Source organism: Pleurodeles waltl, chromosome 8, assembly GCF_031143425.1.
Source record: "Pleurodeles waltl isolate 20211129_DDA chromosome 8, aPleWal1.hap1.20221129, whole genome shotgun sequence".
Lineage (NCBI taxonomy): Eukaryota > Metazoa > Chordata > Amphibia > Caudata > Salamandridae > Pleurodeles > Pleurodeles waltl.
The window spans coordinates 1,250,897,549-1,250,911,239 of record NC_090447.1 but is presented as its reverse complement, the minus strand read 5'-3'; the positions used below and the strand labels follow the sequence as shown (position 1 = coordinate 1,250,911,239).

The following is a 13,691-nucleotide window of genomic DNA, read 5'->3' as shown; positions in this document are numbered from 1 at the left end:
GTTTGATGCGTTAGTTTTTACCCTTATTTTAAGGTGAGTGGGTGAAGGGCACAAAAAACTAAAGCTCAGAACAAGCATAGGCAAAGTGCATAGTTCCAGCATTTCACAAGCAGAAGTGTTGGTAAGAGTTCTGTGGCTTTGTGGGTTGGCCCCAGCAGTTCCAGAAATAAAATAACCTGATGAAGCAACTTAGATTACAACTGTATGAAAGCTGGGAGTGGGATCCCATTCTTCATCTGACAGCATTAGACAAAGTATGTTGTACCCTCAAATAAGAGTTTTATTAAAAGACATCGGAAGTTTGCATTGGAAATGGTAAATCTAAGAGACACACACAGCAAATATTGCCAGGTAGACACTTTCAATAAATGGCAACTATTTTTTGCACCTTTAAGAAAGCCTACCTATGTAATTATCTGTACTTTAGGAACAAAAAGGATGTAATTCCCACATGTTATCATGAGAGCATAGTAAAACAAATGAGCATGGAAGGGCTATTAGTAAATAGCACTGTATCTTTATATGATGGTTAGCATCTAAAGAGTATTTAAATATATAAAAAAAACAGACACTAGCTATCAATTACAAGCTGCACATGATATCATAGGTGAAGTCAGTGGACTACTACTAGCTATCATCAAAACCTTAAACACACAAAAAAGTACGAGTGTAACCATCCATGCAATGCCATGGCCTTGATGGACAACTGTTCCAAGCAATTGCAAGCCACGAAAAACATATGAAAGGCAATGGCTGAAGGGCCTGACCCAAATCACTCACTATCTTTCTTACCCTGCATTATTGCACATAAATAATTGATGGCATGAGCTCTAGACAGCGAAACCTCTCTGTAGCCAGATCCAAACAGTACCAAGGTATTTCCGTTAATGTTTTACAATCATGAGCAACTTTCTGGGAAAAGCAATCAGCACCAGCACTGCTCAAGGCAATGCTCAGTGTCCTTTATTGTTTATTTAGAGCACATTATAGTCGAATCAGTGAATTGTAGAGTAGCTGGAACACAACTTCCCCGGGGTATTATTGCCCAAGGGCTGTGGCCAAGCTGGTATATGTTTTGCATTTCGGTACATAAGCAAACACATTTATTATACATAATCCACTTTGAAAATATAATAAACTAATCTCAACCTGGGTTCTCTTTTTATCCTTTCTGTTTTTTTTACTTTATCCTTTAACCTTTCTTACTTGTGTGCACGGACTGTTTGATTAGTGCTGATTGAGATGCTGGTATTTCATAGAGGTTACTGCCACTGTGCCAAAAAAACCTTACACCTGTTACGAAAATATTCACAATTTTTGATTTTCTGAGTCCGATATTTCCCCAACGCTGCCTCACCTTAGGAAAGAGTTGACAACTCACCTCTTGGAAGATAACTACACTACAGGGCATTAACTGACCATAACCCACCTCCGCCTATCAATTGTTGACTTTATGCTCGGCTTTGACTTTGTCCAGCACTCCATTAAACCCACTCCTGAGTTTGCTGTCATGTCATTCGTGTACAGCCGTAAAATGTAAAGTCGCACTGCACTTGTTATTGTTGGAGTTCAAACATTAATTTGATGGTTGAGTTGATGTGTTGCATGGAGCTTGTGTTTACATCGACAGAAATGAAGAAGGAATACTTTGAAATGGAAAAATATATAATTATTTAGTGTATTAAAGGAGATGTGATTTGAGAAGTTCTAAATGTTAGTAAGTAGTGATGTGAAGCTGGTACACTATACACTCTGGTAGGGATTTCCATTGTATGGTAGTGAAGAAAGGCGAGCGGAGAAGGCGAATGGAGACTCCGAAAGAGGAGGATGAGGTAGAATTCCTTGGAAGATTTTAGTTAACATGACAGCGTAGCCAGTGCTTAATTTGTAAACAAAAAGGTGCCAGTGCCCAAAGCCCTCATCTTAAACACGCGGCTGTTGCAATTAAATGTGCGAACACGGAATACCGAGACAGCGCAATCCTGAAGCCATCTCGGGCCTCCTCAATCCATTTAAAGCCACTCCCTGCCCCTTCAGCTCACTCTTGCAGCTTACTGCTTTCCCCCATTGTGACGCTTTTTCGTTTTTCTCTTCCCCCGTCTTTCCCATATGTGTTTTTTGTTCACAGTAAATGCTTGACGCAGAAGAATAGGTGCCGGCCCTCAAAAATAAGCGCTGGTGCTCAGCACCGGAAACAACAAGCACAAATTAAGCACTGAGCGTAGCAAAATATTGGGTTTTACATATATATCAGACCATTTTATTAGATTAGATAGATAAACCTTGCAGAACGTAGTGGTGAGCAGAGCCTAGCCGTTGATTTTCCACTTGCCCAAATTGAGTGATATTGGGAGCGAATGCAGTCTGCCACTGTTAGACCAGCAATATAAAATGCATAGAGCAGACGGAGAAAAATGAAGCAGCAGCAGTTTGAAAGACATCATTGTATACGTCCAGTTAAAGATAAATTAATGAAGGATGATGGGAACAGGGGGACATTGAGGCTTAGTATAATTTAATGAAAACATGTGCAACCCCATAGGTAATTGGAAATTGATATTTATATACTATACTGAAACAGCGTTCTTGTTTCCTTCTTTTTGTCAACCATGTTTAATCTGCACACAATTACTCTTTTAAGATGGCAGGTGTTTAGTTCTGTCCCCTTTTAATTACTCTTTTTGTGACTTTTTTCGTTAGCAGTATTTATTGGAATGTTATCGATACAAGCCTTCTCAAGATTCCTACAGCTTATTTCTAGGATCTTTTGAGGAAGGATAGTTTCACATAGTTCAAATCATATATTTATTAACTGAAGCTAGCATTATCTGTTGGGATAATGTCTCCCCTTCTTCAGAATTTATCTTACAATGCAGCTGTAAAGGGGATAAACAAGTATTAGGATCTGACCTGACACTTAATTCTTGCTGAACCTCTAGCTGTATGTACTATACGGTCCTTCATGGTTTGTAATCTAATGGTCCGTTTCTTGACTGACAGTGGTAGGGGCATAGAAAGTGGGTAGTAGTGGAAGGATGAAATCCATGGATGTACATGTTTTTATAAATGGATGGCTTATTTGTTCAGGAACATCTACTTTGAAATTTGAGTTTTCTACAAAATTGGCAGCCACCGTAGAATTTTTACTCTCTCTTACATATGTTATATATAAATGTTCACAAAATAAAGTATATATATATATATATATATATATATATAGAATCTAGTGGCAATCGCCACTAGGTAGTTATAGTTAGGTCTGCTGTTCCATAGGAAAAGCATTTTTTATGTTGCTTATAACTTTGGCATGTTTAACTAATCTCCACGACCCTTTCAGAGAAGGTGCTACTTTTTGACTAGTTTATGTGTAGAAAGTTTAGGGTGATCCGTCAAGCAAGGGCCAAGAAAAAAAGGGGGTACCAAAACGCAAAGTCACCATGCATTTTCCATAGACTTTTTTTAGATGGTCCACAGCTAAAAACGCTGAACGGAGTTACACCAAATTCGCCAGGAGGCTAGAATTTGGTCAGCAGATTGTGCTTTGTGATTTGGTGTAAATTTATTCAGTAGTTTTTGTGAAATTAAGGTTGAAAAATAATTGTATATCTGAACTGTTGGGCCTGTGAGAGACTTAAGTCTCTTGCAGGAATGGCAATTTAGAAATAGAACATTCTGATTAGTGTAGGATATTTTATTTTCCTTGGGACATCTCACTCCTGTGGGAGTCAGACTCCAGCGAGAACGAGTGTTCTGATTGGCTGGCAGTAACATTGGCAAAAATGTTGCTGGCAGCCGTTACGGCCACAATCCCATGCTGTAGGAAAAAAGGGGGCGTGGCCTCTCTCCCTGAGCCTCCAGAGGTCCCGGGGAGGCCACCTCTGGGGCCAAAATTACTTTATATGGGGAGGGGAGCCGCACAGCCCCCCCTCCTTGTGCCTAGATAGGCCCCAGGAAACCCATCCCTAGGCTGAAATCAATTTATATGGGGAGGTGGGGCCCTGCAATCTCCACCCTGAACTTCAAAAGGCCCCAGGGAGCCGACCACCTGGGGTTGAACACTTTATGGTAGGGAGGCCATGCCGCTCCCCTCACTGAGCTAATAATGCCCCCCCATGTCCAGTCCAGTTCAGTAGCTATGTCCCGGGGAGCCCACCCCAGGTACATACAGTTTTCATGCCTGCAGCGACGTGGGAAGTGAAACCTATTTGTGCTCACACTTGGCTGGAGCATTTTTCAATTTCTTGCCAAGAGGGAGCAAACACCAAGTCCGCTCCAAGCAGGAGAGAGCTTTAAAAATGCTCCTACCCAGTGGGAGGGGAGTTTTGATCTGTTTCCCTGCCCGCACTGATGTGGGCAGAAACACAGATCAAAATAATGCTTCCGCCCAGAAGGAGCAGGATAAGTAGCTGCTCCCTGCAGGCAGGAGCAATGCTGGATCCCGTAGCATGTGGAGAGCCGGCTGGGGCCATGAGGGCCTTGTAGCTCCCCCTGTGGTCCTCAACAAGAGCATGGTAGATGTCCTGGGTGGGCTCCAGGGCACCCACCTTTTACAATGCGGGACCTGGCAAATGGATTCGCCAGGGCTGATAGCAGCTCAGGAACAGGGCTGCACAGCTCCCCTTCTTATTTTGTAAAATTGAAAAATTTCGGCCCGGGGGTGGTTCTCACTGGGCCTTTAGAGGCTTGGGGAGGGGTAGCACACCCCCACCCTATTACAAATAATCTTGGCCCCATAAGTGGGCTTACCAAGGCCTTTTGATGCCCCCTCCCCTTTTAACCTAGGCCTTGGGGGATGGGGTTCCCAGGGCCTAAAGAAGCTTGGGAAGGGGGCTGTGCACCGTGCTCCCCTTTCCTGAAATCAGCAGCCCTGGGGCATGGGGTCCCCAGGGCCTAACACAGCTTCGAAGGAGGGGGCGCACTGCCCGCCCTCCCTCCCCCCCCCATTATTTTTAGTAATGGCCATGGGGGATGGGGTTCCCAGGGCCATTATAGGCTTGGGAAGGAGGGGGCATGTTGCCCCACCCCTAAAAAATTAAAACTTAGAAATTCACTGAAATCAAAGATAAAAGTGACATTATGATTAGGTGAAATGTTTCAGTGACCACCTTAACGTTTTGAGCTAAAACAAAAAACACACATCAATTTACCAGTTATTGTTAGCAGAGCTAACTACAACTTGCGCCCCACCATGAACTGCCAATGACCTCACATATGACATCACTCATGACTTGTTTTATTACATAATTTGTCATCACTGATTACATCTCAAATGACATCATTGATAACATCACCAATAACACTGTAATCACTGATAACATCATTAGCCAAGCTTCTTTAGTACACATTTCTCTATAAATGGATATATCCTTTGACCTATGACAGTTAGTGCAAACTGGCTCAGAATAATATGAAGCATCTTTACTGATGTCATACATAATACCTCCATAGGTAAAGCAAGCTCATGTAATTTGCAACATTAACTCAATACCATTCACCGCATGGGCAGCCAAGTTAATGTTGACTATGAACCACAGATGAAAGGTTAAACTATCCTGGACACGGTCTGCATACAGCGGTTCCTCCAGATACCCAAGCTGTATTACAGAAATACTATGGACAGTCTTTACCTGTCATAAACTCCTGATGGTCACTGAACTTACATAGAAAGGAATTAAGTGGATATTCGTAGAAAAGTGGGTATTGGAAACACTGTTTCCTCTATGGAAAGCGTTTACTATGTACCACACTGTTTGCAGACATTGAAACTGTCATGAGGAATACACCATAGAGTATTTAAAAGTATCTACTAAGCACGGTGTGCACTCAATGTAGAACTTGTCTAAAGAGCTATTATTCACTTAAAATAAGCAAAGCCTGAAGGTGCTTAAGGTCATATTACCCGCCGCCTTCATACTGTGGTGAAAACATTTCAGATAGCCCATCTTCTGAAGCAAAACAATCACATATACATAGGTTAGTACCTGGTGCAGACAGTCTTCTATGTTAAATAGAAATTGTCATGCTTAGATGATTCTGTCTAATAACTCAAGGATGCTACAATACTTAGTATGTATTACGTTGAATCTTTGCCCTGCTGGAACATTTTTCCGCAGTATCAACAAAAGTGTCTGGAACATACTAAACACAAGTCAACTGTCACCTGCACACAGAGTTACTCTTCAGTACAAAGATTTATAACATGTTCAATACCTCTATACATCTATGGTGCATTAAGAACACATGCATATTGAAACACTTATACCGATTAACTGGACACATGCTGTACAAAATTAGGTAGACAAGTAACATGGTACTTACCTTCCACTATGTAAATTATAAAACAAACGAACACACTTATTGGATGATGTCATCAGTGATGTCATAAATGATATCGTATAACATCATCAGGCCTATCGTATGTGAGGTTATAAGGGATGCTTGGCCAGGAGTGCAAGGTATAGTTAGCTATGCTAACTATATCTGGTGAGTTTCTGTTTTTTTTTTGTTTTTGTTTTTTTAGTTCAAAATGTTAATATTGTCACTGAAAAATTCCCCAAACTATCAGGTTACTTTAACCTTTGGTTTTTTTTTTCCAATGAATTTCTAAGGTTATTTTATTTAAACAAAAACAGCTCATTTTATCACACCTAACTATAATGTTACTTTAGCCTTTGTTGTTTTTCGGTGACTATGTATGTATATATACGCACACAGCCAGACATATAAATATACATATATGTTGTACACACAACAGTGGGTTTTTATATTTGGGACCACATTTCCATTTAAACTGGATTTTTTGGTTTGTGCCTAACTCTGATGCTGTTTTACGAATCTTCACAAAACTTTCCAAACAAAGTCTCATCCACCTCAGCTTTTCCTGGAAAGTTTTGGGGTAATCCGTCAACCGGGGCCATGAAGAAGGGGGGTCCCAAAAAGCATTTTCTTTATTAATTTTCCCCATAGCAAAATTGAACAGCGATACCACAAAACTGATGAACTGAAAAATATAAAATTTGGCAAAAAGCTCAATCTTGGTGCCAAAAATAATGCATTTTGTCTTGACGCTTAAAACCATTCAGTAGTTTTTGAGAAATTGAGGTTAATTACTCCACATATTATATCATTGATGACATTTCTATGCATCTTTGATATTATCATTGCAACATTTGCAATAAAATTAGTGCTAAGAAACCTGCGTGGCAAGGGCGCAAGATATAGTTACTTTAGGGCACGAGGTATGGTTACTTGAAATTACTCTAATTATAACTGTTGAATTTCTATGGTTTTGTACGAGTAAATTCAGAACCTAACTATAACATCCCTGTAACCTTTGTTTTTTCAGTGAATATATATATATATATGTCATTTTAATGTGCTATATTAGAAGGTTCCCAGTCATTGCTCTTTACTTTTGTGTTGTTTCCCTTTGTTCTAGAATAAAGACCCCAAAATGGCTCGAGTTGCATTGGAATCCTTGTATAGATTATTATGGGTTTACATGATCAGAATTAAATGTGAAAGTAATACTGCGACACAGGGGTAAGTATCACCATTGATGGTTGTAGCGTTTAAACATATCAGTTTGAAAGGTCATCAAAGTTTGGGTATGTTTGACACCTCATAATGTGCTTCACGCCACACTGTTTTTAACCGTACACCCTTCTTCCCCAGCTTAGTAATGGACTGCAGAGCATCAGTATTCAGTGTAACTCAAGGAGAAACGAGCACATCTCATTCTTACTTGATATCTGTGCCAATGCCAAAACCCCAAGGGCATTCCTAGTACAAAAGGATTTATTAGCAGAGTATCATAAGCCATTGCTTGAGTAAGTCTTGCACAAATTGCAAATGACTTTGAATGTAACACTGAACTGCAGTGGACGTCAGGAGAGCTTTCAGTGTAAACATGCTGCAGTAGTCTAGATGCGCTGTAATCCCATATCCAGTCAGCTGGGCGGAGGGGAATTGCAGGTTAAAATATTGGTATGACCTTGTCCTAAGGACACCACCCCATTTCATAATCTCGTTTGTTTGTACCGTCGAAGCTAAAGAAGCAGGCAAGGTCCCGTCAGATTGTGTTGCAGGCCTGGTTTTGCATTTTAGTTTCCAAGGGGGCAGTACTAGATTCCATCCTATGTAGTTTTCTTATAATTTCTTTACATAATTACACCGATTTAAAGAAACAGATTTTGCGGAAGGAGGGCGGGGTGGGATAGCGATGCAGTGGTAAAAGACCATGTTGGCAAGTTTGGCTGACCTGTCACAATAACCATATTGCGAGACTCTCTGAGCACAAGAGGATAAGGCAGGAATACAGGCTTTAGTGAAGGGTAAAGCAGCATGCAACAAACGCACAATTTACAGACAAATGGCTGGTAGATCCCCTAAACTTTCACACTACTTAACATACGTATAGGTCAATAGGTCACGCCTGTGACCAGGGGATCATTTCAGTTGATTGTGAACTAGGTGGTCATCCATTCAGAACTTGCTTGCATTGCAGTTTTTAATCTCAGTATGTTACCTCTTTTAGTATTTACTGTTTCATCCCACTGCCTCTGTTGTATTCTCCCTCATTGTGCATAAGATTTTGTTGCCCAGTGGAAAGTGCCATTAATCATAGTAACCAAGCTGTCTGAAAACAATGCTTCTTTGGTGCATAGAGTACAAACTTATTTTCGGAGCATACATTGTTTGTTAGAAGGTGTGTTTACATGTTCTTTATTTTGTCCTGGTGTCAGAAGCAGGGTATGTACTTGGCTAAGTTTGGTTACGTCCTACTTCTCAGGTTTGGTCCATTTTACGAATATGTTATGTGCTTTTATCTTGGATTTGTGAACCTGAGCAATAGGTTGCATGGACGGAAGAGAATGAAGATTAAGAATTCGGCCCAGTGGCCCTCTGATGCAAATTCCTCTGACTGTTTTAATTGTGAAGGATTTTTAAAAAAATCGAATGTGACTCGGGGTTACCAATGTTTCCTGCGTGGTTACGGACATTAGATTAACTCTACAACCTGATATCCACATGCTCACATTTTTTAAGAGAGCCTTAATTAGAAGTCTGGATATTGGTTCTGGGTCAAAAGTCAATAAAAACGCCTGGTATACTTGTAATCAGTTTTCTTCTATTTTTAATATAATAGTTACTTTTCACTGCTCTTGGCAGCTTCCCCTGGCTCTGGGCACTAATGTAAAAACCTTTAACATTCCTCATATGTATACATATTAGCATACTGGCGAACTTAACTCCTCCACACTCTGCCTTTGTTATGAAGGTCAGTGTTGGGATTTCATTCATACGGTATGGAGATGCAGGGTCTTTTGGGAATGCTGGGATGGACTAGCCGAATTCCATTCACAGGCTCTGGTCCTCACCCAGGAGAAATCTCTACTCTGTATATTTGAGGACCACAAAGCCACTGGGAATGGAAGGCTTTTATCAGTTTACACCGACTTGTAGCTTAGGGGATCATTGCTCAGGACTGGAGAACAATGGAGGCCCCTTGTTTGGCAAATGGGTTGGCGGGTCTCGATTTCTGTAAGGTACTAAGGACGCCATTATGTGAAGCCTGCAGATGCATCAGAAGATTTAGGGCCCTTTGGTGTAATATTTTAGAGTCGCCTAAATATCATTTGAAATGGTGTTTTGCTAGGTGGATGTATCTGTATTACTGCAAACGTCCTTTGAGATTTAGTGCACTGAAAATGACTATAAAGTTGGTTATTTGGAAAGACTGAGCACTTACTAATGGCATACTTTTCACAGACATGTGCAGACATCAAGTTGTGCTCTTATACCCCAAGATAAATATTTATCAATAGACTATGGGCGTGATTGCGAGTTTGGTGGCCCCAACAAGGGACTCTTCAGAGTGCAGAAAACTATGCCTTTTCATTTAAGTAATAGTATGCTTAACAATGTCTTATTCTCTTCTTCCCCCAGCCGACTGATAACCATCATCACAACACTTTTCCCCAAGGGCTCCCGTGTTGTGGTACCAAGGGATATGCCGCTCAACATCTTTGTAAAAATTATACAGTTTATTGCACAGGTATGGAACAGAGCGGTTATGTAAGTACATATTGTATAGTGCCTCTAGCTTTTTGCACACTTGATAAAAGGACACTTGTATGTTTTTAAGAGCAGTAGTGACTGGAAGAGCTTACGACAAACAGTAAATGCCTTCTAGGGTGACGATAAATAGCGTTTATTTTTTTTCTTCAAAAGTTTAGGGTATAACCTCCCTAGCATCATTCCTGTACTTCTGTATTGATAGGTTATTTACACTTTATAGTTTACCTTAGCCTTCTAGTTTTTCAGATATGCATACTTGTTGTGTCTTTTGTCTTGTACAGTCTACTCAGCCAAAATGGGTGTGTGATGTGTTGTTCTCATAAGGGTACTTGGGGCCTGGTTCGCAAAGTCCTGGGTACGCCAGCTAGAAATGTACTCATGTAGCACTAGTCCAAAATTATAGCTTTTTAAGCAGTCGCGAAAAAAACCCAGACTTGCACACACCACCACCCGCTCACACGAATGTGTAAATTGTATGCATGGGCAAATTTCAAACAAGTAAAAAATTATGCATTCTGTGTGCTTAAATTTGGGTCAAATATGTATTTGCATAATAACTGTTTCTTTATTTATTCAAGGGGTAACTGTTTTCCCTATTGAGAACCCCATTCCTTTACAGCCCTGTTGGGGTGTTCCTTAATTATTTACACTCCGGAAAAGCACTTATTCCTGCTCTTCACAGAAAAAAATATTTTTGTGTCTTTCGAAATAATGTTCATCTGCGTTTTGTGGTAGACCCTCCTAGGAGTGCACCTAATCCCAACAGTGTCCGTATGTTTGCAGTTGCTGCAATTCAGCCCACACTTGATAGTGACTGGCCAGGAGGCATTGTTGTTTCAGGCAATTTTCATATATTCTCCTACTCCATCCTGCAGAATGACCGTGCGTACCATTCCCATTATAGAAAACAGCGATTCATAGGCAGTGGATAACCCTGGAGGATATTTGGGTAATGATGTATGTATAGCAGATATTTCACATGCTTTAAACCTATCCAGCCATGTTTCCATATATGACACCAGCCATGTTTCCATATATGACAATCAGACTGTCTAAAGCTACTGACATTATTGCACACATGATAAACAGTTTTGTGCACGTCCCATCGAATATGTTTAAACCAAGTAAAACAGCACCCTTTGAGCAAAAGTCATTAAGATATACCTACACTTCAGGTATATTTTTATCCCAGGAGAATAAATATTGGTTTGTGAGTCTTTCTATAACTTAAATATTCTACCAATGAAGAGTAGGATTTTTTTTAGTGGATAGAAATACATTTCAATTAAAAATAAATGCCAGACATAGAGCTAGGGTAATCAGTTCCAAAACAATATTCTGACCAATAGGCCACAAAGTGACCACCAGGGAAATGTTCTATTGTTTTCATATTTATTTCACATCAGGGTTTTGTGAAAATTGATCTATTTACTTTGTGTAAGCCTTACTAATTAACAGTGTTTTTTGCCTATTGAAAAGCCTTGTAGACACCTTTTAATGGGGAAATACTCAATATGAGTAATGAGATAAGGAATCAAAACACTTGTCTTTAAGTATGGTAGCTCCATAATATTTAGTAGCCACAATATTGCAACTAAAATATCAACTGGTAAGTATGTATGTATAGATTTTCATGCTTAAATTTCCAATGCCTCTCTCGTTTTCACTTCAGGTGTGTGCTAGGTTCCATCAAAATGCATCTTTATGTAATTCACGGAAGAAAAAGTTGTGCATTTTGGACCTAATTGATAAAAAAATTGCATATATCAAATAAATCGCACTCAGCATAATGTAATATGGGAAACATAAAATAAAGATAGCGTTTGATTGAAACCCAAATCTCAACATAGCAAAAGGGATTATTCATATAATCTACCCAAGCAAAAATTTAAACTAAACTGCACGAGGTAGCCAAGCTGTCCATTACAGGACAGCTGGACACAAATGAGGATAAATCAGCAGTCTTCTGCCATTTTCTCTGTAATGCCATTCCCCCATCAAAAAGAGATTGTTGCACATGGACTGCAGCTGAATATAAGGAGCATTCAGGTGCACAAATTAGGCCACTTAATTACAGCAGGAGGCAAGAGCACCACCTAACATGGCACCCCGCACACCTTTGTTTTGCTGCCTTTTTAAAGCCCTTTTTCCGATAAATTTGACATGTAATTAAATTTCAGTCATACATTTTCATTGTCTTTTCGCTTTAGGAAAGGCTTGATTTCGCCATGAAAGAAATTATCTTCGACCTGCTCTCTGTGGGAAAGCCAGCAAAAGCCTTCAGTCTCAACCCAGAGGTAGAACCCCCTGTGTTTCCGTAGTTGAAGTGTGTCTGAAGTGTTTTGAGTGGGTCTGCTGTCACTCTGTGTGGCATGGTGGAAGGGAGAAAATGGCTAACGGTGTGTTTTTGACTCCCACGCCGGGCCTGCTTGCATACTTTACTAAGGTTCTGTGTTTGAGTTTTTGACTATTAAGGAAATGTTTGGATTGCATTATTGATGCTTTAATGCTTAATTACCTCGCATTATCCAAAGTAATATACTTGGTCAAAGTTATGTAATAATCTTGCTTCTCAAGAATGAAACATGAATTTCCAATCTGTAGTTGCAATTGCACAATGTAGAATGTACCATGTTATCACTGTGACTTTTGTAGTGGCACATTGTGAACATATGCTGCACATACAAGTGTTATGAACTGGCTGCAAGCTAATACTTGTAAAAGATGTATGTGGAATGGGATGTTCACGCGGTTCTCACACTTAAAACGTTTCACTGATAGCAAACTCAGGCTTGAAAAGCCTTTACCAATTGATTTCCAAGCATTGTCATATAGATTGATTTTAATAAATTAGCAAACAGTGTGATTCCCTGTCCAAGCCTGTCATCAATGCAAATTTTGGATCACCTGTCAACTTTTCTTAAACAAAAATGTGCCCAAATCAATGCATAATCTCAAGGATTCTGTGCATATCTTGTACAATCTAATGCCCAAGTACAAGTTAAAACCCACTTGCACTCCTATAGGGTGAATTAGTATACAAACATTAAAATATACTGTGTGGTTGCTGTATAGTAATCCCATAATAGTGTATTTCACAGACAAGTAACGAATTGTCGCTGAAAAGTAATATGCACTAATATCGATTGCAGTGATTGGTCAGGATATCCAATTTCAAATTTAGGTTTATGGGGCTAGAACCGGGAGGTAATCAACACGAAAAGATAATGATCCAGTGCTACATTTTTCCACCTCTTGACTCTGAAGTTATGGAGGTAGGAACATACTTGCAGGTGTTACACTAACTGTTTAAAAAAGAAGCTAATGTGTTCCAAGTTGATGTAACTGAAAGGCTGGATCGAGAGATAAATTCAAGCTGCTGGTTTGTTTGTTGCAGCCACACAGCACTAACGTTTGCTGTAAATAGTGTAAAAGCAGTAGCAAACACAAGTTCTATAATGTAGCTTTAAATTGTAAATTAGCATATTTCATTCATAAGTTTGTATTTAGACTGCCTGAAGGTACAATAGCTAGAAGGACCATGGATGGGTTGCTTGAAGTTCATCTAAATAATATGGTAAAGGCAATGTAGTCTCCAAAGTTGGACAGCT

General features: G+C 39.8%; 1 protein-coding gene across 6 annotated transcripts in view; it reads left to right on the top strand.

Annotated features, from left to right (window-relative positions):
* FRY (FRY microtubule binding protein) overlaps positions 1-13,691 on the top strand; it is a 598,740-nt gene that overhangs the window by 330,518 nt on the left and 254,531 nt on the right. For all 6 annotated transcript variants that reach the window (XM_069205570.1, XM_069205567.1, XM_069205566.1 and 3 more), the window contains exons 12-14: positions 7,439-7,542; positions 9,949-10,057; positions 12,291-12,377. In XM_069205570.1, coding sequence (XP_069061671.1) covers positions 7,439-7,542; positions 9,949-10,057; positions 12,291-12,377 — 300 coding nt within the window. The remainder of the gene's footprint in view (positions 1-7,438; positions 7,543-9,948; positions 10,058-12,290; positions 12,378-13,691) is intronic.